Source organism: Papaver somniferum, chromosome 1 (genome assembly GCF_003573695.1).
Source record: "Papaver somniferum cultivar HN1 chromosome 1, ASM357369v1, whole genome shotgun sequence".
Taxonomy (NCBI): domain Eukaryota; kingdom Viridiplantae; phylum Streptophyta; class Magnoliopsida; order Ranunculales; family Papaveraceae; genus Papaver; species Papaver somniferum.
This window is the reverse complement of record NC_039358.1, coordinates 86,176,943-86,201,073: the sequence shown is the minus strand read 5'-3', so window position 1 is coordinate 86,201,073 and position 24,131 is coordinate 86,176,943. Positions and strand designations below refer to the sequence as shown.

The 24,131-nt window shown below is 41.3% G+C and overlaps 1 protein-coding gene and 1 long non-coding RNA gene across 5 annotated transcripts; both read right to left on the bottom strand.

Annotated features, from left to right (window-relative positions):
- Positions 1-821: 821 nt before the first annotated feature.
- On the bottom strand, positions 822-3,809 carry LOC113293290 (metal transporter Nramp3-like). Its single transcript, XM_026541981.1, has 4 exons — positions 3,068-3,809; positions 2,723-2,859; positions 1,987-2,639; positions 822-1,491 (listed from the first exon to the last, which is right to left on the bottom strand). The coding sequence occupies exons 1-4, from the start codon at positions 3,634-3,636 to the stop codon at positions 1,270-1,272; spliced, it is 1,581 nt and encodes a 526-aa protein (XP_026397766.1). The 5' UTR covers positions 3,637-3,809; the 3' UTR covers positions 822-1,269.
- A 1,295-nt stretch (positions 3,810-5,104) lies between these two features.
- LOC113293298 lies at positions 5,105-8,140 on the bottom strand. Of its 4 annotated transcripts, XR_003332205.1 has the most exons (5): positions 7,853-8,140; positions 7,005-7,289; positions 6,726-6,854; positions 5,571-5,825; positions 5,105-5,441 (listed from the first exon to the last, which is right to left on the bottom strand). It is a non-coding gene; the product is annotated as an uncharacterized LOC113293298 (long non-coding RNA). The 4 variants fall into 4 exon arrangements; XR_003332189.1 differs by having other exon boundaries at positions 7,005-8,140; XR_003332195.1 differs by having other exon boundaries at positions 6,726-6,838; positions 7,005-8,140.
- Between the last annotated feature and the right edge of the window lie 15,991 nt (positions 8,141-24,131).

Genomic DNA, 24,131 nt, shown 5'->3' with positions numbered 1-24,131 from the left:
TCAAACAAGCTAGATTAAAGTCAGCTTTTCCTTAGTAAATGTGGCTTTCCCCTGACAATTATCTAACTTTGGACCCGTCTTTCAGTAACGTTTCCAAATCACAAACGATCTCTTCGTTATTGAGATCTCTTCTATCTTCTACCACAGTACTGCTAAAGCAACGAGGAAACCCGAGTCCTTCCACAAAGTAGGAATTACCAACAAATCGAATATTAGGAGAAATCTTCGTCATAATTAATCTCATCGCCATTCTTCTTCTGCCTTCTATCTCTCCCTCTCCAGAACCCAAATAAAAAACGCCAGATAGAGAGACCTGGCCCGAAAGTTCCTCTCATGTACATGTGAAACGTTGGTTAGCCACTCGATCCTCCCAGGACCCCAGCTACGGAGTTGCTAGCCTGTGATGGTGGTGCCGGGACTGCACATCCCTATGTAGATTCGTTTGATGCTGTCTGCTGTATTTCGCAGCAGCATCAGCCATAGGTAAAAATTCTGAATTCCTACTAACATGTCTAACTGAATGCAGGAGTCTGCACGGGGAAAACTTGATAGCTGAAACATACCACTGCCAGTGCTCATTGCAACTGTTGGCTAAAATGTTTGATGATTTTGGTGCACAGTATAAATAAAAAAAACTGGACCTTACATATTGCAATCTGTGTTGGGAGGGAAAAACAAATGCTTCAACCGAACAATGGGTTTATGATTAAGTGACAACGGCTGCCATCCGCCATTGCTAATTAGTGGTTTATACCTCTGAATCTCGTGTCTGACCGTGACAAACTCGATAATCAAAATAAACCGCAGAAATGGCAACATAATGAAAACATTTCAAAGAGTGAAGTATTATTTTTATTACTAGCCTTTGAACCAACAGACTTGGCCTAACATTGGACTATTTTATACAACTCCTGCACCTAAAATTGTTACAGATATCCCTACATGGGAATTTTCCCAGATTTAAGTACTAGGGGGGTTTTCTACTATACTGTTATACAAGGAGAAAAGCAAAATGCATCAATCTTGCTACCTGAGGAAACACAGAGCAGTAATCAAGAGATGTGATTACCCAAATTCTGACCATATAAAAGCTTCTTCTGCAACAGAGCAAGACTAGCACCTCTGAGATTGAGATTCTGCCTATGGCATGCGAATAATCTTTTGCAGCAGACATTTGAGCAAAATTTTATTAAATATGACCTCCTTCAAATCTACATGTACAGTTGGGATACACAGCTTTTTTGCAATTTTGATGCTTGGAATTGGTTATCAGTTTCCAGTGACAACAGATCCTTTAGGCCAAATCGAGTTCAGCAATGTGGACACAGTATCAACTCTTGCAACAAGATAAATAATAAATGACGCGTATGCTGCTGTAATAACAAATACTATTAAACCAACTAACAGACCAGTCACTTCAGCACGGAAAAAATCCAGCAAAAGGTAAGCATTTATCACCATCACAAGAGCAGCCACAATCCATGCTGCCATCTATAACAAATAACCACCAGGCATAGATTAGCAATACTTCTCTGCAATTCAATCTATATTCTATAAGTATGCATATGTATTAGAAGGCTCTGCAGTTGATTAATTTCCAGGAAGTAGATTGTAATCCTACCCACAGATGGGCAGTAAAGTTCGAATAATTTTGAGCAAATACCCAACCTATTACAAAAAATAGAGATAAGCGAATATATTCCTCCAAAAATTTCTAACACACATGTTTTAAGGTTTGCTCAAAGAGATTATGAAATTAGTAGTTTGCTCTAGATGAAAATGATGTTGAATAAACTTCTATAATCAGGAGGGACTGTGATTAACTGCAAACAGTAATCGTCTTTCTGTACTTGGGTCTTACTGAAGTGAAACTATCACAAAACATAACACCCATATTCAAAGTACTGCAGGTACCACATAATTCTAACATCTCTTACTAAACAGTTATATGAGGAACCCAATATCAGAAAAGTGATAACAGCTTACCTTGGTTTTGGGGCCAATTTTAAAGGTGCCCATAATTTGCTCCTTTGAAACCAAGTATAGAAGTGGAATAACTGCAAATGGAATTTGAACAGACTGAAGAACATTAAGCCACTCATTCAGAACATCCAGAGAATCTTCGGAGCGGTTGAAAATAAGAGCAACAACTATCGTTGGGACGATTGCACAACTTCTTGTAATCAATGCCCTCAACCATTTCTTTAGACGGAGATTGAGAAAACCTCCCATAATAAACTGCCCCGCATAGGTTCCAGTCATGGTACTACTCTGCCCTGCAGCTAATAAACCTATAGCCCAGATGTAAAGAATTGGAAGAAGTCCTCCTCCATACTTCTCCTCCATATATTGCCCGGCATTTATCAGGCCAATGCTGTTGGCTTTATCTGTACCGTAAATCCCCTTTGCAAACACAGTTGTCACAAACAAATTGATAATGAAAGAAACCATGAGAGCAATAGTTGACTCAATTGTATAATAATTCATAGCTTCTTGAACCCGTCCTTTCTTTGTAGTATCGATTTTCCTTGACTGAACAAGTGCTGAATGCAAGAAGACATTATGAGGCATGATTACACAGCCCACAACACCCACCGCTTGCCGTATAGTTTTAGAGCTAAGTTTTGGAATCAAAATACCTACAATTCAGACCAAATTCACCTTCAGGTTGAAGCTTTCAGTTACAGAACAATAACAAAATAAGTTTATAGTGACACCATACCTATCAGAAGTTCTTTTCCACTAGGCTTTGTTTCACCAAACATCCATGCAAATGAAATTGCCATAGTTCCAATAAGTACAGCAAAAACAGCTTCTAATTTCCTCACTCCATAGTTCTCAAGAAACAAGAAGATGAAACTGTTCATAACAACAAACAAAATTCAGATATTAAAATTATATTTTAAACCAAAACAGCAAAATAAAAAGTCCAAAATTAAATTCTGGCAATACCCTTTACAAGAAAACAACAAACAGTTGTAGACAAAAACCCTAACTTGGCCAGAATACAACCATAACCAATCAAATAAGCTGAATCATAGAAATAATAGAGGGGATTTTTGTTTACCAATCAATTGCAGTGATGAGAACACCAGCCCAGAGAGGCAAATATCCATTACTCAAAATCTTAATAGCAATAGCACTACCAATAACCTCTTGAATATCAGCCCCAATTAGCGCCAATTCAGCCATTCCCCATAACAAAAAACTTGCCCATCTAGGATATTCTTCTCTACAATGTTCTGCTAAATGTTTCCCTGTTGCAACACCAAGTCTTGCTGATAATAACTGTATCAATAACCCCATAACTGTAGCCCACAACAATAACCACAGTAATGTATAACCAGCAATAGCTCCAGCCTGTAGATCTCCTTCTAAATTCCCTGGATCCAAAAACCCAATACTCATTAAAAACCCAGGTCCCGTGAATAACCATAATTTCTTCCATGAAAATGGTGGTGTCACAGAATAATCTTCGAATTCTAATGATTCTCTATCTTCAATTGCAATAACAACTTTCTCACTTGTTTCGTATGCTCTCTCTTGTTTTTCATCCTCTGGTTCTGGTATTGGCTCCTCCCTTAATAACAAACTATCTTCCTCATCTTCTCTACTCACTTCTCTAGGAGGAGCCATTAATGATGTTTCTGTATCAGAATGAGAGACAATTCGTTCGTTTTTTAACTGTAAAAAATTCCCTCCTCCCTCTGTTTTTCTCTCTGAAAAACAAGAACAGAGGATCTAATACTTATCCTACGGTGGTGGTAGACTCCTCCTTGTCTTTATTGAAAGAAAAGCGTCTTCGTATTTAAGTCCATTCTTTATCAACTTTTTATATCAGAAATGCCAATGTTCTTTCCACACTACTGATCTTATCATAATTAAAATACTCCCTAAAATAGCATTTCAATTGGACGGTCCATATCAAATCAATCAGGGGAATGGTGTTTTACAAATGGATCCACGTGGGATTGCAAGATGAAAGTGGAACATGAGTAGACTTGTGAAGTGATCGTGGTTGCACGAGTCATGTTGGGGTAAGAAACAAGATTTTTTAGGGCGAAGATGTTATGCCAATTATGGTAAGTTATTTAAGTAAATTAGATGTGGGCACATAGGGATGAGAAGAAAGAAGATCATGCGATTAATACGGTTTTGTTGTTTCAAGTTGGAAACTACGCGGAAAGTGTGGATTTCGTTTTCTGGACCATTACGATTGTGGAGGTATGGACGGGTATTAGTGATATTTTGGCCCACTACTAGTGTACGAAACGAATTGATGGTGTTGCTGTTTCACAAAGAAGACGTAGCCAGGAAGGGAACACACATTTAGACAAAGATACAAGTAGAAACTTAATAAAATTTGATGGATGGAGGGCGACAGTAATGGAAAGGGAAGGGGAATAATACCCTAATCTTATTTTAGAGAATGGTGATGATGATGGTGGATAATGAGGACATGCTTTGGGGTTTGTTAGACACTTTGTCATTTTTATGATAAATTTTTCTTGTTATTGAAAAGTAGTCTGTTGTTGCCATTCTTTTGGGTACTTTGGAGAAGTGGCATGCTTTGTGCAATGATGTTAATAGATGGTAATCTTATTCGTTTCACACAAAATTAGTTGCTTACTCACAAGTTGAATGTCAATTGTCGGGCGTCATTCATATGCATCCTTTTATTACTGGTGAAGTGAGGCTGGTGAGTGATGAGGTAGTAATTCAATGCCTGACGAGTGACGAGCAAAACAAGCGGGCATTAAATTATTTTAGTTAATAAAAGACAGTATTTACAAGTGAGATATCACATAGATCGACTTTCTTTTTTATTAGAAAAAAATAAGGTAAAACACGTTACGTTACCGAGAGATTACATTCTCACTCTTGTAGATTATCGGTGAGTTACAATATTGACTGTTCTAGGAAACTTCATGCCATTCCTATCGTCTAGGGACTAGGGTGATGCTAGTAAGGAAAGATGGATATATGTTATCCCAAATTTTTGTTTGTGCGGTAGACAAATTCCTTTATTGGTGACTAGCAAAGACGCACGGCGATGCACCTGCCGGCTTTTCGTTCTGATACAAAACCTACAAAACATAAAGAGTAACAAACTAAAAAACTTATTTGCTAGTAGGCTTCTTAAGTATCCGTCTTCATACAAAGATTTTATGATGAAAATTGAAACATAAACAGTTTCTAATGAGCAAAATGATAAGGGACAGACTTCCAGTTTTGTATAGAATGCTTTGGGATATACAAAAGGAACTTAATAAATTTCACCGCACTTGATATCAATCGAACAGTGCAGCACTGGATGCACTTTGCTATTTACCCAAAGGCTCGAGATGCCTAAACTGGAAGAGTTCATTTCTTAACATTCACATCTTGTAGATCCCTGCTGTCGTCCTCCACTGGGAACATCAATGGTGTCATGAAGGTACCTTTATCATCAAAACTATCAAATGTCAGGAAAGATTTAACTTTTACACTATAATTAAGAGAGTACTGAAATTTATCTAAGTACAAGATTCTAGCTAAAGACCTGCAAAATATATTCGTTACTAATTTACCTTTTACCTTCAATGCGATAAGCATTACTCAGTTTGGTCAAGAAGTGCTAGTGTTTCGACTTCAGCTATTGAATTTCGTTTTACTTCATATGCAGCACGGCCCTGCTGTAAGTGACAATCTCTTTGCTTTCGGGATTGCCTTGCATATGTAGCACGACGCCGCTGTAAGTGAGCATCTCCTTGTTGAGATTGCCTTTCGATAATTCTTGGACTTCGACGTGGTTGGAAACCCAGAATCTTACCTTGTGAATCCATCTAAAAATCAAACCAAAGCAAAAAGAAAATTAAAATCTGTCATGAACAGGTGCGCAGAAGATTTTGCATAAAAAAATAAAACAAAAATATTAAGTTCTGTAATAAATCCTCAACAGTTTGTTGAAGATTTGTTGAGCTTCTAACAACATCCACTCTGAGCAATATTCAGTCATTTCTGATTAAAAGCAATAGATGAACGACTGAAATTGAATTCTAATTAGAAACTCTAGTTGTCTGTTGTCAATAATATAAACCTCCAAACACAGTTTTAACTTGAAACACTTGTTCTATTTTTAGACAATGAACCTATAAGCTTAGATTGCCTTCATGCGCATCTCAATATCCACATAACTTCTTTCATTAAATTTGATTTTTTTTAAAGAAATGGTTGGTAGACAAATTAAATAAGTAGACACTCTTCTTTCGTTATATTTGCAGCATATAACCTATGAGGGAAAGTCACATTTGTTTATGGATAAAGCTTCAGTACAGCTCAAATGATGACATATACATTCAGTATTATGAGTAAAATGTCATAGTGTTGCAACTAATGTATATATGCGAAACACATGCATACATCAAAACACGGTAACATTCAAAACACAGGGTACATTAGCATGCAAATTTGATCCGTACGTAAGCATCATTGATCAAGAGTTAGGTTATAATACAGAGTGTAAGCATTCATCACACTGTACAATGGAAAAGAGAATCCTCAAGTTAAGAAACCACTATTTCAAATGTAAGCTTTGTTTCTTTTTTGTTTCCTTGTAAGTTAAATTTAAGCTTCATGGAAGACAAAATATATTTCCCTGTAATTATGGCACAACACGTTGGTCATAATCGCTCCGATGATACCCTATGTTATAGAATATGTAAGCTTTGATAGATAGGGGATACCTTGATATTTCTTCACAAAAGTGGAGCATACAGCTGCCAACACCGGTCTGGGTTGGAGTCGGCCCGATTGGGTCATTACCAACGTGATTAGCAGCAGAACCCCAAAATCCAATCTTAAATATAGACCCCCTAACATGTGATTTGTGAGAATCAAAAAGTGTGGAAATTCCTAGCCAAACATTCACATGATTTGAAGAAAAAATATGACCCAAACTGCTCAAAACATACACAGCTAATATGCTAATAAGCAATGGAAAATTATACACAGCTGAAACATACCAGAACTTGTTGATGCTTCATGCTCATTTTTTGTTGGATGTGTATCTCGTGCTGCTGTTGGCATACGATAAGCGTCGAGTCGTTTTTGAAGAAGCTTTTGTCTTTCATTTTCCGTCATTGCTGCTCGTTTTGCCTTTTCAAAAATACGCCCATTCTTGAATCGAACATATCTTTGTTGTTATTGTTTCTTCCCAGCTTTCATGTCTTTCCGAGCTTGTATTCTAGGACTATGAATACCCTTTATTTGTAACAGAACCTGAGCTTGTAACTCATTTAATCTAACTGCTATAATTTTTCGAACAGTTAGTCCGCAGAACCAAAATATTGAAAACTGAAGCTCAACAATTGACAAAGGTAAAGGTGTAAGAAATCCATTAAGAAGGGGGAAAAGATTATTAAAATGCTAATGTTATATACTACCTCTTTACAAACTGATTCCTACATTGGCCGTTTTTCTAAAGGACGGTACAAGGGAACTTCAACTCAACCAAGTTGGGACATTGGGTACTATTACCTTTTTGCAAGTACATTGATCTATTGATGATGTTCCAAGCACATTACATTGCTTACTTAATGAATCTGGAATTTTGGTTTGTAATAAGAGTGGAGAAATACTGGTACCTCAATGTCAGATTGAATAGGATATCAGCAGCTGTAAACTTATCAACGAAATTTCACTTTAAAAATGTTTTTTCTATTAGGAAAACCAAAAAAAGTTGAAGCTTACAAATAATGGTGTCAGGAATTTCTTGAAAATTGTCAATCTAATTATTAAAATTAGTTAATCATCGAAAACCCATTCGAAATTTAAAGGTCAAGTTTCATGAAAATCCATTGAAGTCACTAACCTGCACCTGCAATTCTGTTCTCTTGTCTTTGATTTCTTTGATGTCGTTCTATGTGTGAAAACAAACAAACTCATTACTAATTGAACCCTAACGATCAAATGATTAACCGAAAAAGAGAATAGAAAGTACTCCAAACTTAATGGTACAATCAAGTGAATTTTGAAGCAGAACCCCTAAATCAGGTAAAGTAACTCGGAAAAGAGCAATTAAAGAGATTAGATCAGATATGGAAGGAGGGTGAATCAAGAGAGAGAGAGCTCAGTTCTGTACGAAGAAGAAAAAGAGAAAACGGAATTGGAAAAGAAGAAGTAGAGCGAGAGAGAAGAAGGAGAACGGAAATTAATCGCAAATATATGGTGAAGTTAAGGGTATTTTGGTAAAAAAGGAGGGCCACGTTTGAAAAATCCCCCTTTTCTTTATTATAGTAAGATTTACCGCCTCATCCGCCACCTTGTCCGCAGCCTGGTTTGCCTCCATGTAAATATGTGTAATTTTTGTATAGGGGATCTCAGCCATTAGGTTTTGGATTTCCTGAAGCATATCCTGGAGGTACCATGGAATGTTGTTCTGCTGGTTGGTTAGGAATTGTATCAGTGCCTGTGAGTCGGTTTCGAACCAGACCTTTGGCCACATTTGTTGTGCTGCTAATCTTGTTGCCACTAATAGCCCCCATGTTTCCGTTGTAATTGTTGATGTGACTTCTAATGGATTCGCCATTACCATAAGAACTTTTCCTGTGTTGTCTCTACAAATGCATCCTGCTCCTGCTGGTCCTGGGTTTCCTTTCGCTGCTTCATCGGTGTTTATCTTAATCCAGTTTGGTGGTGGTGCCTGCCATCCCATCCATATGGTTGTCGCTCGGTATTTTGTTGTAACTGGTTGTTGTGTTGTGTCGTGTCATCATTTGGATAGAGTGGTATGAGATTTTTATGCGCCTATTTGTATTAATTCTTCGAACATTGTCAAGATTATACTCACTACTTGTTCCGGTGTTTGCTTTATGTGCCAACAATTGGAATCAATAGCCCGGGTTACGTTCTTGGAATTTAAGGTATTCATAATTTTGCAGCGGGGGTATTTTTTCCTAAAGTTATTTGAGGTAATTCTGATCTCAAAGTTTAGTTTTTTTATCTATATTTGGTTGTTTGTGAACAATGGTTGATCCGAAAAAAACAGTTGATCTGATAGTAGAATATTCAGAGGCCACAAGTAAAGATAAAGAAACAAAAGAAAAAATACTTCATTCACATAGATGACAACTCAAGGTAGAAAAGTTTACGGAAACCAATAACTTTGGTTTATGGAGATCGAACGTAATGGAAGCTCTTGTTCATCTTGACCTAGAAGAAGCTCTATAAGGTCGGCCAGTAGAGATGACTGACAAGCAGTGGAACAAGATGAATAAATTATGTCTTGTTTCGATGATGTTTAGCAACGTCAGTAAGAGTTAATTATCAGCACGAGACTTCAGCTAAGGATATTTGGGAAAAGCTAGAGAAAGAATACCTTATGAAGAACGTGGCAAATAGGATACATCTTAAGAGAAATTTTTATCGCTATAACATGAAGAAGGGTGCCTCTCTAACTGAGCACCTAGATTCATATAATAAATTTCTTGCTAAGTTGGTTAACTACGATGAGACAATTTAGGACGACGAACAAGCTTCGTGTCTGATAAACTCTCTTCCTGAAAGGTATGACCAGTGATTAAGGCTTTAATGCATGATAAGATGACATACGCTGGGGTCACTACAACATTGAGTTGTGAGGAGTTCAGGAAAATGGACCGTGAAGACCTGTCAAGTGAAGCTAACAATGAATTGCTTCTTGCAAGAGGTCGTTCAATAGACATGAGAAAGAAGACTGATGATCATGGAAAAGTTAAAGGGCGTTCAAAGTCAAAAGCGCGTCTGCAGAAGGATGAATGTGCATGGTGTCATGACTTTGGCCATTGGGCTAAGGATTTGTTTTGGGGTAAAAACCGATTCTGCTGGGAATGGTAAATTTGGGTGTGCCGCCGAGAAACGAATCTAAAACCTAAACAAATGCACTGTACGGGATTACTTTAAATTCGAGAGATCAATATGTACAATTCTGGTCTAAACCAAGAAATGGTCGTTCCAGACTTGCTTCGGTCACAAAGTGGAGGAGAAGGGTTGATCTTAGGGAGGGAAGCGAAGAAGGTGTTGAGATCAAAATATTGAATTTTAAGGGTGTGGTTGTTTTATGACTTGTATCAGAATTTGGAACTGGCTTGCGGAATGTAAGCTATCAGTTCTTGGTGTTTTTTTGGATACTTATGTTATTAACCAAAACTCTGTTGTTGGTCGAAATAGGTTGATACCCTAATTATACAAGTCATTGAGCACCCCTGATCTCATAGGAAGTGGAGATAGTTAAGTAGTGGATAAGTGGGGTTGTAAAAGAGATCTACCGTCACGTTCCCATTGTGAGGGGAAACTGGTCAGCCTTACACTCACTATTCTCTTACTACTATTTAACCGTCCGCTCTTTCCTGACACTTTCTTATAATGGGCGCGTTGCATGCCGCACGCTGTAAACCGCCAGACCAATACCCTGATGAGTATCCCCCCAGTTTTGTGACATGTTTGATGTCTCGAGTGTTTCGTGGAAAAATGTGCAACAAGTTGCTGAGTGGGTCTAATATACAAGACCTAGTTATTCTGACCAATCGCGTGCAAGCTAGGCGGCATAATGGCATATTGGCGCCTGCATAGTGGCACAATGGCATAGTGGCGCTTGCATAGTGGCACAGTGGCAAACTGGCGCCTGCTAATGGCACAATGGAAAAGTGGCGCCTACCAATGGCACAATAGAAGAGTGACAAAGTGGCGCCTTCCAGTGGATGAGTGGAGAGGTGGCGCCTACCAGTGGTGTACTGGCACCTGCCAATGGCGTAGCGGCAAGGTGGCGCCTGCCAATAGCGTAGCGGCAAGGTGGCAAGGTGGTGCCTGCCAATGGCGCAGAGACAAGGTGGAAAGGTGGCGTCTGCCAATAACATAGTGGCAAAGTGGAGCCTGCTATATCTTGGCATATTGGTGTTAGATCCAAATATGGCTCAATTATATTTGCTCTAGTTTCCACATCGAACTTAATGCCTAGGTGATGCTATTTGGCGGCATAATGTCCCTGACCGAATTAGGGTTTGGCATGTCAAAACCCTAAATGGCGTGTGCGGCTATGTGGCGCGACGCCATCTTGGAAAGTCCGGCCTTGGTCGTTTTGATCAAGGAAATCATGGCAAGGCCATGACTAAAAATAGGGTTTCCTTTTGGTTTAACCAAAGACATTAAAACAAGAATTCTATTCTGATCAGGATAGCCTGATTAGAGTTTGAATATTACTCCATTAATGGTGAAGAGAGTATGAGCCAAATTGGACTATTTTAGGCCGTTTGATTAGATTTAGCTATAAAGTTATTTTGGCCACGCTAGGATTTGGCCATGGGTTTCAATGATCCTAAAACATCATACATGGATCTATTATGGCATTGGCCATGAACAAAGAGTGAGGTAGCACGCAGCTGTGCCATTGTGGCACGTTAGTATATCGCCTGCCGCGGGATGGCATGGCCTGCCAATTGGCGCACTGGAGTGATTTGGCAGGTTGTCTAGCCAATCGTCATGGCGCCTGCGATGATCACTAGGCGCGGTTTGGGATGGTTTGTAGGCAATCTTAGCACCTTGGCGCGGATTGCAGCAGCGGTGTTGGCACGTTGCTTGCGGAGGCATGGTGATGCCTATTTGGGCGCGTTAGGAGCGGCTAAGCTTAATAAATCAAGTGCCCAAATCGTGCGGCCGTGATTGTGTTTTTGGAGACTGGATTGGGCCGTCTAGATTAGGTTCCTAATAGAATTAGGCGCATCAACCAACCAACTTACAACTTTATTAAAAGTGTGTGTGGCGGGTTTTGAGCGATCTGATTGGTCGATGGCAAAAAGAAGGGGGGGCAAGCAACATGTGGCCGACCTCATTCCAAATGCGTGTGATTTAGAGCGACTTGATTGGTCGATGGGAAAGAGGGTCGGCAAGCAATGTGGGGCCGGCCTCATTCTAAATGTGTGTGGCGCATTTAGAGCGACCTGATTGGTCGATGGGAAAGAGGGTCGGCAAGCAATGTGGGGCCGGCCTCATTCTAAATGCGTGTGGCGAATTTAGAGCGACCTGTTTGGTCGATGGGAAAGAGGGCCAGCAAGCAATGTGGGGTCGGCCTCATTCTGAATGTGTATGGCGCATTTAGAGCAACCTGATTGGTCGATATAAAAAGAGGTTGGCAAGGGCAACATGGAGCGTGGCCAGCGGCCACATAAGGCGCCTGTTGAAGCGTACCGTCTAGTTATGTGGCGTGGCCGCGCCTCTTTTGTTTTCGCTCCCATTTGCCACAGTTCTTCTTTATTTCTTGTTTTTTGGTAGGACTTTGCTCCTACTAGCTTCATGGTGGATTAGTTCCCAGCTTATCTTGGTTTCGCCTCAACCAATAGGGTTCTAAATATTTGCACAAGGCGCAAAAAACCTAAAGTTTGCACATTAATTAGGCCGAAAACTTAAATCTTATGAGTTATCACAAAATTGAACAAATTTAACAAATTTCGTGTGTTAACACAAAATACTTTTATTCTCAGAGAGCAGCTAGCTCGTCTTCTGATTGAGCATTTTCATGCAGACCTTAATTTTGATACTTCGGGAAATTCATGCTACTCAACTACGAGTGAACACTAATTGTCATGTCATACCAATACTAAGGGTTCAGCTGGGGAACATAGCATAGTAAAATACTCAATAAACTATACACTAATGAGTAATGCAGGCGAGAGTTTACAGAATTTTTGGGATTGTTGCTACATGCACCATTCTGAATAAATATACTGAGTTGCTCAATACATGTGTGAGTAGAGAGGCTCGGACACTCATTATTTTTAAATGGCTCAATCCTTTTGCAGACGGCGCATTAAATACAGGGTTTTACAATTTTATCCCTGAACTAGAAACCACCATCAACATTAAGTCCCCTGCTTAGCACGTAGTAGTGACATTGTTGCGGGGTAAGCACTAGATGGTGACAGACGAAAATAAAATCGAAAAGGCGAGACATGTAGAGATTACCAGGAATAGTCTGATCGTCCTTTGGCAATAGGTATGAGCGGCTAGTGATCTTGGCGCGCTTCTAGTTCGGCCTTGAAGCGATGGTCTTGGCGCGCTACTTGCTCAGCCTTGGAGCGGTGGTCTTGGCGCGCTACTTGCTCGGACTTGGAGCGGTGCAGGTTGAGCGGATGGCTTGGCCACGGAGCGTTGCAGGTTGAACGTCTGGCTTGGCTACGGAGCGTTGGAGGTTGAGCGGCTGGCCTGGACACGAAGTATTGTAGGTTGAGTGGCTGGTGTTCCTCGTGCTGGCGCGCTGCTGGTTCGGTCATGGAGGTTGGTGCCATGGAGCGTTGGCGTCGCGGGCCTAACTGCCTTATTCCGTGCATGGTCCAAAAGGAAAACCCTCCTCTACTCGAATTCCAAAAGTGTTATGCATATAAAAGGGTGTGCTAACTTCCTCCCCTTTTATTATTCGCTCGTCTGCTTCTTGTGTTCATTTGCAGCAGCTCGATCATAAGCGTGCCAATCGTCAGCGGCAAGGTAAGTTCATCTTGTCTTCATATTTTAGCTGTGAGTGTAATATCCATGAGTAGTTGATCAAACTTGGACATTTAACTTGGTGTGAATGACTTTCTTTGTTAACGGCGTCAACGGCAACAAAGCAATCTCCAATAGTTATAATCAGCAGCAAGGCGAGCCAAGAGAACTCAAGGTAGGTGCTCTTTTCTATTTTGCGCATGTATCCACCCAACATGACCATCGATCTTCTCCAGAATGTGTAATAAGGTTCTGAATCCAGAAGAATGAGCATCTAACCTCTCCAGTGGATTTCAAAATTTACCAAAATCCATTGCACTCCTTGGATGGATGGATGAAATATATGCCGGCAATGATCATGTTAGGGCTAACCTTGGAGAGTGTAGCTGCGTTGTTGATTCGTGCTTGACTTTAAGTTATTCGGTGTCTGGACTGCGGAGTCGGTGTCTGGAAGGCTTATTCTTTCCTTTCTGATTGTGATGATGATATGCTGTGGATGCTTGTATGTTCGAAATTTTTCGGAGCCGTTGGGCGAAGTAGACGAGCTGAGAGGCGTTCAGTTGCCGACGTGCTGCTATCAAGTCTTCAAGAACTTCATTCCAAGCGACATCCTTTGAACCATCTTATGAATCTTGGACTATTGTATCGAATGGGATGCGATGAGCAGTCCCCAGTTACACTTTTGTCTGGTCATAGATTCGATGGTGTGGCCGGCTATGTGAATATCTATACGGCGTGCTTTTGGAGTCTTTGTTGCACGTGTATGGCTTCATGTTGATAAATTCTTGCGGCTCGTAAAGCTTCGACAGTGACGATGTTGACATCAAAAATAACCTGGTTGAGGGAAGTGAAGGAATCCCATGCTGGTAGTCCCCATGTGTAATTATCCTGAGCCTATTTTCTCATGGAAGATGTGTTTCTACTGCGTTCGCTGGTAAGGTGGTGACTGCGTTTAAACTTCTAAACCTGAAGGAGGATTCAGTCCCCAAGTGTAGCCTACTTTGATTGTATCACCTTGAATCTACGCCTATGGGATTTGATACAAGCTTATTGTACTCTCCTGGATGTGATGCTGGGATGCTTGGACATGGACGAAATATTCTGGATAACAAAGAGGTAGAAGTGAGAGAGTTATGTTGTTAATCGTGGCTCCCCTGTTTCTTCAAGAAAAATGTTTCAGCCGCGTCTATGGAGTTATCTCATGAATCTTTGATTTTTGTCGGGGATGGACTGCGATGAGCAGCCTCCAGTCACACTTCTCTTTAGTTACTGAAGTTGTTTTCTCTGAGTAGGCATGGGATCCGTCTCGGCCTTGTAAAGTGTTGCAGGCGCTTTCCAGATAGAGAGGTGATGATATCCTTACGCTACACCTTTGAAGAGTAGATAACCTTGTCGTGGCTATGACTTTTTTGGTTGACCGTGTCTTCTGAGCTTTGACAGTGAAGGGATTCCGTGTAGAGCCTCAATCCCCAAGTGTGGTTTACATGTTTTTATCTTGTATGGTCGGTGGGTTGACCATGATAAAGATATCATCATCTTGCATCCGTACTGGTGGCTCAATTACTTCTTCCATGTGAAACTAAAATATGGAGAAGTACGGATTACCTTCGTAGTGGTTGTTGCTATGGTGAAGCTCTGGATGGTATCAACAAACGAGCAGCAAAGGTTCTTGGCAGCAACTGTGATCAGAAGAGACTACATTTTTGTGGGAACAAAATAGGTTGGATGGAATTGCATGGGCGTCCATGGAAGAAAGGGGATTGGATGGGCGTGTAAGCGAGTAAAACTGTCCACGACCACAGCTTTGGCGGGATGGGATAAAAAAATTTCCACAACTACGAACCTTGGTTGGTTGCGATCACGATCCTTGACAGGGAGGAGTGTGGCGGCTACGACACGATCCTTGGCAGGAAGGAGTGGGGGATACCGACACGAACCTTGGCAGGAAGGAGTAGAGGCTACGGGACGATCCTTGGTAGGAAGGAGTGGCGTCTACGGGCATGAACCTTGGCAGGAAGGAGTGGCGTCTACGGGCACGATCTTTGGCAGGAAGGAGTGACGGCTACGGGCACGATCCTTGGCAGGAAGGAGTGGCGGCTACGGGCACGAACCTTGGCAGGAAGGAGTGGCGGATACGGGCATCAACCTTGGGAGGAAGGAGTGGCAGATATGGCACGATCCTTGGAAGGAAGGGATGGCGGCTATAGCACGATACGATCCTTGGAAGGAAGGAGTGGCGTGATTCCGCGGACTTTGGTAACACACAAGGATTTGCTCAGATATTATGGCCCAAAAGAAGGATTCCTCCTTTTAATATAACTCGTGCCTGTGAGGTTATTTCTTCTTATCCTTCTCTTTTCTTATTTCGGCGAAGTAGATCTTTCATGATTCTCTGCGTGCGGAAGCTTTCCTATTGTTGCTTGCCTGCGACCTTAGTGTATTGACTTGATGAAAATTTCAGATTCGTGTCATCTTGCCAAAACGGCCGCAAAATATTTTTCCGGTATCGGTATGAGGTGATTGACCTCTCATTCTTTTGATAAGAGGAAAATCTAACTTTTGCAAAAAAGAACTTATTCATCCGGAGTCTGTTTGGTGGGTGAAAAGTACTTGACACCGATAATTCAGAACTTTCCGGGAAGAATTCTGTAGGTTTTCAGCTGTCACGTAGTCGTGAGTTTCGGCTTCTATTTATAGCTCATTCATAGGATTGATGTGCCCATTTAGTATGTTGTAGAAGACTTCCATATGAATCGTTTGGTATATGTATCACTCCCAGATCCTTCACCAATTAGCACCAATTTCAATTCTTCCAGAAGGCAGTGTAAAAACGTTTCTGACGAAGTTCTTGCAAGACGACCCGTAACCTTTCTAAACCATATGCCATGTTCGTGGGTGACGCTGCTGATGAGGTGTCTCTCTTTGTGAGTTATCTGTTGATTTGTTAGAACCAACAATATACTTGGAAATCGAGGGCTTTAATTCTGGATCTCTTGATGTAGTCATCAAGATGCCTGTTATTTTGCTGGAACATCCCAGTGTAGGTTCTTTCGGTAGGAAATTTGGAGAACTCTTCAACATTACCCGCTTTCCTGGGCAAAGGAAATATGGGAAACGTGGGTCCTTTTGGTGCAGTAACTTCTCGGATCTTCCTTTACATGAAGTTATCTCGGCTGTGGATTCTTTCCTGAGATGATGGTGCGGGCACCGTTATCTTCTTGAGGATGCTCTCTTGACGTGTCGGATCCAGTAGATCTGAAGATGTCCCGGTCTTTCTCTTGCTTGGGTCGGCATAATAGGCGAACCCCTATGAATGATTTGAAGATGTGTCAAGCCTCCTTTGTTACTGTAGATGTACGAATTTCCAGAATTGCGCCATGGTCTGGATATACACATTTTGCTGATGAAGTGATAGCGGATACTCCTGACCATAAAATGGTAGTAGTGGTGGAATCGAGATAGACCCTCGCTTTCGTGATCTCTGCAGGTGTATTTATAGGACTCCACTGGTGTTGAGATTTGTTGTCGACTATCTCCATACTGGAACAACGGCTATGCGAATCTTCCTTTTATCTCCCTGAGTGTGGACCCTGGAGACATTAATATCGGTGATAACTTTGAGGCGTTTCCGGCTTGCTCCATATAACACTTATGGTGTTGCAGATGTGGCTGCTCCATTCGGACCTCGAGAGAAGCCATTGTGCCTTCCTAAGTAGTAATCACGTCTTCACGTGTCTTCACACGGCTTTATGGTCCTTTCATCTGGGAGATTTACTGGTGCTCAGCTATCCAAGGCATTTCCAGTAGCACTGCGTGAAATAGCATTTTTGTGAAGCTTCTTAGCGAACGGAACACCAGAATTGAAATTGGTTGTTTAACCTAAATTGAGTTTAATGATTGAATTGGATCTAAGATCCACCCTTCTGAAATTGAGAAAAATGGAATGAATCCTGAGAAACTGATTTTGCAACCAAGAGATAATCTCCCACTGTGGTCGCCAGTTGTTTTGAGGTAAAAACTGATTCTGCTGGGAATGGTAAATTTGGGTGTGCCACCGAGAAATGAATCTAAACCCTAAACAAATGCACTGCATGGGATTACTTTAGATTCGAGAGATCAATCTGTACAATTCTAGCCTAAACCAAGAAATGGTCGTTCCAGACTTGCTTCGGTCACAAAGTGAAGGAGAAGGTTTGATCTTAGGGAGGGAAGCGAAGAAGGCGTTGAGATCAAAATATTGAATTTTGAGGGTGTGGCTGTTTTATGACTTGTATTAGAATTTGGAACTGGATTGCGGAATGTAAGCTATCAGTTCTTGGTGTTTTTATGGATACCTGTGTTGTTAACCAAAACTCTGTTGTTGGTCGAAATAGGTTGAAAACCTATTTATACAAGTCATTGAGCACCCCTGATCTCATAGGAAGTGGAGATAGTTAAGTAGTGGAGAAGTGTGAGTTGTGTAGAAGTGGTTTACCATCACGTTCCCATTGTGAGGGAAACTGGTCAGCCTTACATCCACTATTCTCTTACTACTATTTAACCGTCCGCTCTTTCCTGGCACTTTCTTGTAATAGGCGTGTTGCACTTCGCACACTGTAAAGCGCCAGACCAATACCTTGATGAGTATCCCCCCAGTTTTGTGACATGTTTGATGTCTCGAGTGTTCCGTGGAAAAATGTGCAACAAGTTGTTGAGTGGGTCTAATGTACAAGACCTAGTTATTCTGACCAATTGCACGCAAGCTAGGCGGCATAATGGCATAGTGGCGCCTGCATAGTGGCACAATGGCATAGTGGCGCCTGCATAGTGGCACAGTGGCAAAGTGGCGCCTGCTAATGGCACAATGGAAAAGTGGCGCCTACTAGTGGCACAATGGCAGAGTGGCAAAGTGGTGTCTGCTAGTGGTTGAGTGGCGAGGTGGCGCCTGCCAGTGGTGTAGTGGCACCTGCCAATGGCGTAGCGACAAGGTGGCAAGGTGGCGCCTGCCATTGGCATATCGACAAGGTGATAAAGTGGTGCCTGCCAATGACATAGCGGCAAGGTGGCAAGGTGACGCCTGTCAATAGCATAGTGACGAAGTGGCTCATGTTATATCTTGGCATATTGGTGTTAGATCCAAATATGACTCAATGATATTTGCTCTAGTTGCCACATCGAACTTAATGCCTAGGTGATGCTATTTGGCATAGGGCGGCATAATGTCCCTGACCAAATTAGGGTTTGTCATGTCAAAACCCTAAATGTTGTGTGTGGCTATGTGGCTCGGCGACATCTTGGCAAGTACGGCCCTGGCCGTTTTGATCAAGGAAATCATGGCAAGGCCATAACTAAAAATAGGGTTTCTTTTTGGTTTAACCAAAGCCATTAAAACAAGAATTCTATTCTGATCAGGATATCCTGATTAGAGTTTGAATATTACTCCATTAATGGTGAAGAGAGTATGAGCCAAATTGGACTCTTTTAGTCCGTTTGATTAGCTTTAGCTATAAAGTTATTTTGGCCATGCTAGGATTTGGCGATGGGTTTCCATGATCCTAAAGCATCATACAGGGATCTGTTATTGCATAGTCCATGAACAAAGAGTGAGGTAGCACGCAGCTGCGCCGTTGTGGCACGTTAGTATATCGCCTGCCGCGGGATGGCATGGCCTGCCAATTGGCATGCTGGAGCGATTTGGAAGGTTGGCTAGACAATCGTCATGCCGCCTGCGATGATCACTAAGCGCGGTTTGGGATGGCTTGTAGGCATGGTGATGCCTATTTGGGCGCGTTAGGAGCGGCTAAGCTTAATAAATCAAGTGGCCAAATCGTGCGGCCGTGATTGTTTTTTGGAGACTGGTTTGGGCCGTCTAGATTAGGTTCCTGATGGAATTAGGCGCGTCGACCAAACAAATTCCAACTTTATTAAAAGTGTGTGTGGCGGGTTTTGAGCGATCTGATTGGTTGATGGCAAAAAGAGTGGGGGAGCAGCATGGCGCCGACCTCATTACAAATGCGTGTGGCGCATTTAGATCGACCTGAATGGTCGATGGGAAATAGGGTCGGCAAGCAATGTGGGGATGGACTCATTCTAAATGCGTGTGGCGCATTTAGAGAGACCTGATTGGTCGATGGGAAAGAGGGTCAGCAAGCAATATGGGGTCGGTCTCATTCTAAATGTGTGTGGCGCATTTAGAGCGACTTGATTGGTCGATGGGAAAGAGGGACGAAAAGCAATGTGGGGCCGGCCTCATTCTAAATGCGTCTGGCGCATTTAGAGCGACCTGATTGGTCGATATAAAAATAGGTTGGCAAGGGAAACATGGAGCGTGGCCAACGGCCACAGGCGGCGCCTGTTGGAGCGGACCGGCCAGTTATGTGGTGTGGTCGCGCCTCTTTTGTTGTCGCTCCCATTTGCCACAGTTCTTCTTTGTTTCTCGTTTTTTGGTAGGACTTTGCTCCTACTAGCTCCATGGTGGATTAGTTCCCATCTTATCTAGGTTTGGCCTCGACCAATAGGGTTCGAGATATTTGCACAAGGCGCAAAATACCTAATGTTTGCACATTAATTAGGCCGAAAACTTGAATCTTGTGAGTTATCACAAAATTGAACAAATTTAACAAATTTTGTGTGTTGACACAAAATTCTTTTATTCTCAGAGAGAAGTTAGCGCGTCTTCTGATTGAGCATTTTCATGCAGACCTTAATTTTGATACTTCGGGAAATTCATGCTACTCTGCTGCGAGTGAACACTAATTGTCATGTCATACCAATACTAAGGGTTCAGCTGGGGAACATAATATAGTAAAATACTCAATAAAGCATACACTAATGAGTAATGCAGGCGAGAGTTTACAAAATGTTTGGGATTGTTGCTACATGCACCATTCTGAATAAATATACTGAGTTGCTCAATACATGTGTGGGTAGAGAGGCCCGGGCACTCATTACTTTTAAATGGCTCAATCCTTTTGCAGACGGCGCATTAAATACATGGTTTTACAATTTTAACCCTGAACTAAAAACCACCATCAACAAGATTGTTCCAACCGTAAAGATAGAGAAAAAGATAACAACAAGACCGAGGTGGACATTGCTAAGGCAAGTGAAGATTCATATGAAGCTTCAGATTTCTTGCCGACTGTGATACCATCAACTTGTATCATAACTGACAGTACGTGGGTACTAGATTCTGGTGCTACTTATCATAATTGTCCTCATCGGGACTGGTTATCAAGCTTTGAAGAGTTTGATGGATAAGTGCGTATGGGGAATAATCATACTTGCAGGGTGATTGGGATTGATAGTATTCGAATCAATATGATGATGGTACCATTCGGGAGCTGAAAGAAGTAAGGTTCGTACCTGCCGTGAAGAAGAATCTGATTTTGCTCGGAATTTTGGAAGGTAAGGGCTACAAGCTAGTCGCTAAAAATGTCATTCTAAAGGTAATCTCTGGATCGCTGGTAATCATGAATGGTACACAACATCGCAACCTGTACTACTTAACTGGGAGTACAGTAATGGGAGGTGTGTCTATTTTAGAACACATCGAGACTGTAGCTATGGAGACCACGAAGTTATGGTATATGCGGCTTGCACATCCAGGTGATAATTCGTTACATTATTTAATTTGACAAGATTTGTTGAAAGGTGTTATTGCCTGCAAATTAGAGTTTTGTGGACATTGTGTGAAAGGAAAGAAGATAAGAACAAGCTTTGGCACAACAATCCATAACACTAGTGGAGTTCTTGGTTATGTTCACTCAGATGTTTGGGGTCCCTCTAAGAATGCATCCTTGGGATGGAAACATTGGTTCGTGTCTTTGTGAGGTGGAAAAAGGTAATTGAGACTCAAACTGGCAGAAAGATCAAGGTACTAAGTTCGGGCAATGGTGGAGAGTACAAAAGTGATCCATTATTGCAAGTATGTCGGGATGAGGGAATACATAGGTATTTCACAGTTAAGAAGACACCGCAACAAAATGGGGTAGCTGAACACATGAATCGTACTTTACTGGAGAAGGTACGATGTATGTTATATAATGATGGATTAGGTAAAGCGTTTTGGAATGAGGCAGTTACATATGCGTGCTTCCTTGTTAATAGGTTGTCATCAGCTGCATTAGAAAGTAAAACTACGATGGAGAAATGGTATGGTAAATCAGATTATGACTATGACTTAGTTCATATTTTTGGCTTCCCTGCTGGTATCATGTTAGTGAAAAGAAGCTTTATAGCAGTGTTGTTAAAGGGATTTTTATGGGTATGAAGAAATGAGTGAAAGGGTTCAAAATTTGGAATCCAGTCGAGAAGAAGATAGTCATGAGTAGATACGTTACATTTGATGAAGTGTTTATCGTGAAGTCTTTGGGTTCTCAGCAGGTGGAGAACACTACCAGCACCAGTGAGTTTTTGCAGAAGGTGGATATTGATGCAACTCCACCACTTCCAGCCAAGTCGGTATCTGTTACTACTATTTCCGAAGGTGTAGCATCTACAAGGGAGGAAAATACTGAAGTTCCAAATGATAGTGATGAGGTTAATAAAGAAGAACATGGAGTAGTGGAAGATACAAAAGCTACGGTCTCTGAGACCATAGAAACTAGCAAACCAAGAAGACAAACCAGAAAACCCGGTTGGATGGAAGATTCTGTAGCTTATGCATTACCAGTTATTGAAGAAGGCATTCCTAATACCTATTTTGAAGCTATACACAGTATAGTGCGTCAAGAATGAGAAGCTGCTATGCAGGATGAGATGGAGTTTCTTTACAAGAATGGCACATGGGTTCTTACGAAGCTTCTGAACGGTAAGAAGGTCATTGGATGTAGATGGGTATATGCTAAGAAAGAAGGATCTCAGGTGAATCAAGTACGCTACAAGGCAAGGTTAATTGCGAAAGGTTATGCCTAAAAATAAGGGATTGACTACAATGAGGTGTTCTCTCCAGTTGTGGAACACTCATCAATCCGAATTTTGTTGTCCTTGGTAGCAGAATATGATTTAGACCTACTTCAGTTAGATGTCAAGACGACATTCTTACATGGTGATCTAGAAGAGGAGATCTATATGAATCAGTCGTGTGGGTTCAAAGTTGCTAGAAAAGAAGATTGTGTACGTAAGATGAAAAATCGTTGTATGGGATGAAACAGTCTCCAAGACAGTGGTGCAAGCGATTTGATCATTTTATGATTGGCCAGACATATACAAGAAGTCATTATGACCATTGTGTATACTTCAAGAAGCTACGTGATGGGCCATTCATATATTTGCTCTTGTATGTCGATGATATGTTGATAGCCTCGAATAACAAGAAAGAGATTGAGAATTTGAAACACAAATTGTCAACTGAGTTTGAGATGAAAGATCTAGGAGAATCTAAGAGATTCTTGGCATGGAGATTCAACGTGACATAGAGAAGGGTAAAGTATGTTTGTCTCGGAAGGGATACTTGAAGAAAGTGTTACAAAAATTTGGTATCTGCGAAGGAACTAAATATGTAAGTACTCCCCTTGGTCCTCATTTTAAGTTGATTTCTGAGATGTCTCCTACTACTGAAGAAGATCGTATGTATATGGCTCAAGTCCCATAAACTAGTGATATTGGTAGCTTGATGTATGCGATGGTATATACGAGGCCGAACATTTCACATGCAATAAGCATGATCAAACGTTATATGCATAATCCTGTTAAAGGACATTGGCAAGCTGCGAAATGGATTTTGAGGTACCTTTATGGTACAATGATGTTAGCTTGGAGTTTGTGAAGAAAGATGGGGACAATCAGTTATGTGTTGTGTTGTTATGTAGATTCTAACTATGCTGGTGATTTGGACAAGAGGCGTTCAACTACAGGGTATGTATTTACCTTTGCTGGAGAACCGGTTAGTTGGAGATTTTGCAGTCTACCGTGGATTTATTAACTACTGAAGCGGAGTACATGATAGTGACAGAGGCATTTAAGGAAGCTATATGGTTACAGGGTTTGCTAGATGACTTGGGTGTTGTGCAAGAACAACTGCTTGTGCATTGTGATAGTCTTAGTGCGATTTACTTGGCTAAGAATCAAGTGCATCATGCTAGAACCAAACATATAGATGTTCGATTTCACTTTATTAGAGAAATTCTGGAAGAAGAAGACATTCTACTTGTAAAGATCGATACTAAAGACAATCCAGCTGATATGTTAAAGAAAGTAGTATCTGGGGTCAAGTTTCGCCATTGCTCGAAATGGATCCACATTCTTCCGTTTTGATGAGACCCCTTGGGGTGGAGGTTCTTAGGAACCTGGTGGAGGCCTTCTAACAAGGCCATTAAGTGAACTACGGTCGGTTTGATTTCTTGCGGAGGATACGTAGGAATCCTTTGGTTCAATTGACGTTGAAAGACGAAGGTGGTTTCATATATTGATTGTCTCATGCATGAATGCATGATCCGAGGTGGAAAATTGTTGGTTAGTCGGTCTGTGGAGTTTGAGTTTGGTTAAAACTCAAAATACTTGGTCTGAAAGCAAAGGCTTTCGGAGTCGGTGATTGAGTTCTAGTCGGTCATGAACTTCCTAACTTGTAGGATAATCAATGGGGGTCGGTTTAGGGTCCTAGTTTGTAGGAAACTCAATGTATATAAGACCTATATAACTAGTATAAATAATCTACAAGA

Coding starts and splice junctions, on each gene's coding strand:
- LOC113293290 (XM_026541981.1), bottom strand. CDS start 3,636: ATGGCTCCTCCTAGAGAAGTGAGTAGAGAAGATGAGGAAGATAGTTTG. Junction 2,640..2,722: donor TGGAAAAGAACTTCTGATAG/GTATGGTGTCAC, acceptor TCTGAATTGTAG/GTATTTTGATTCCAAAACTT. Junction 1,492..1,986: donor AAATTGGCCCCAAAACCAAG/GTAAGCTGTTAT, acceptor TATTTGTTATAG/ATGGCAGCATGGATTGTGGC.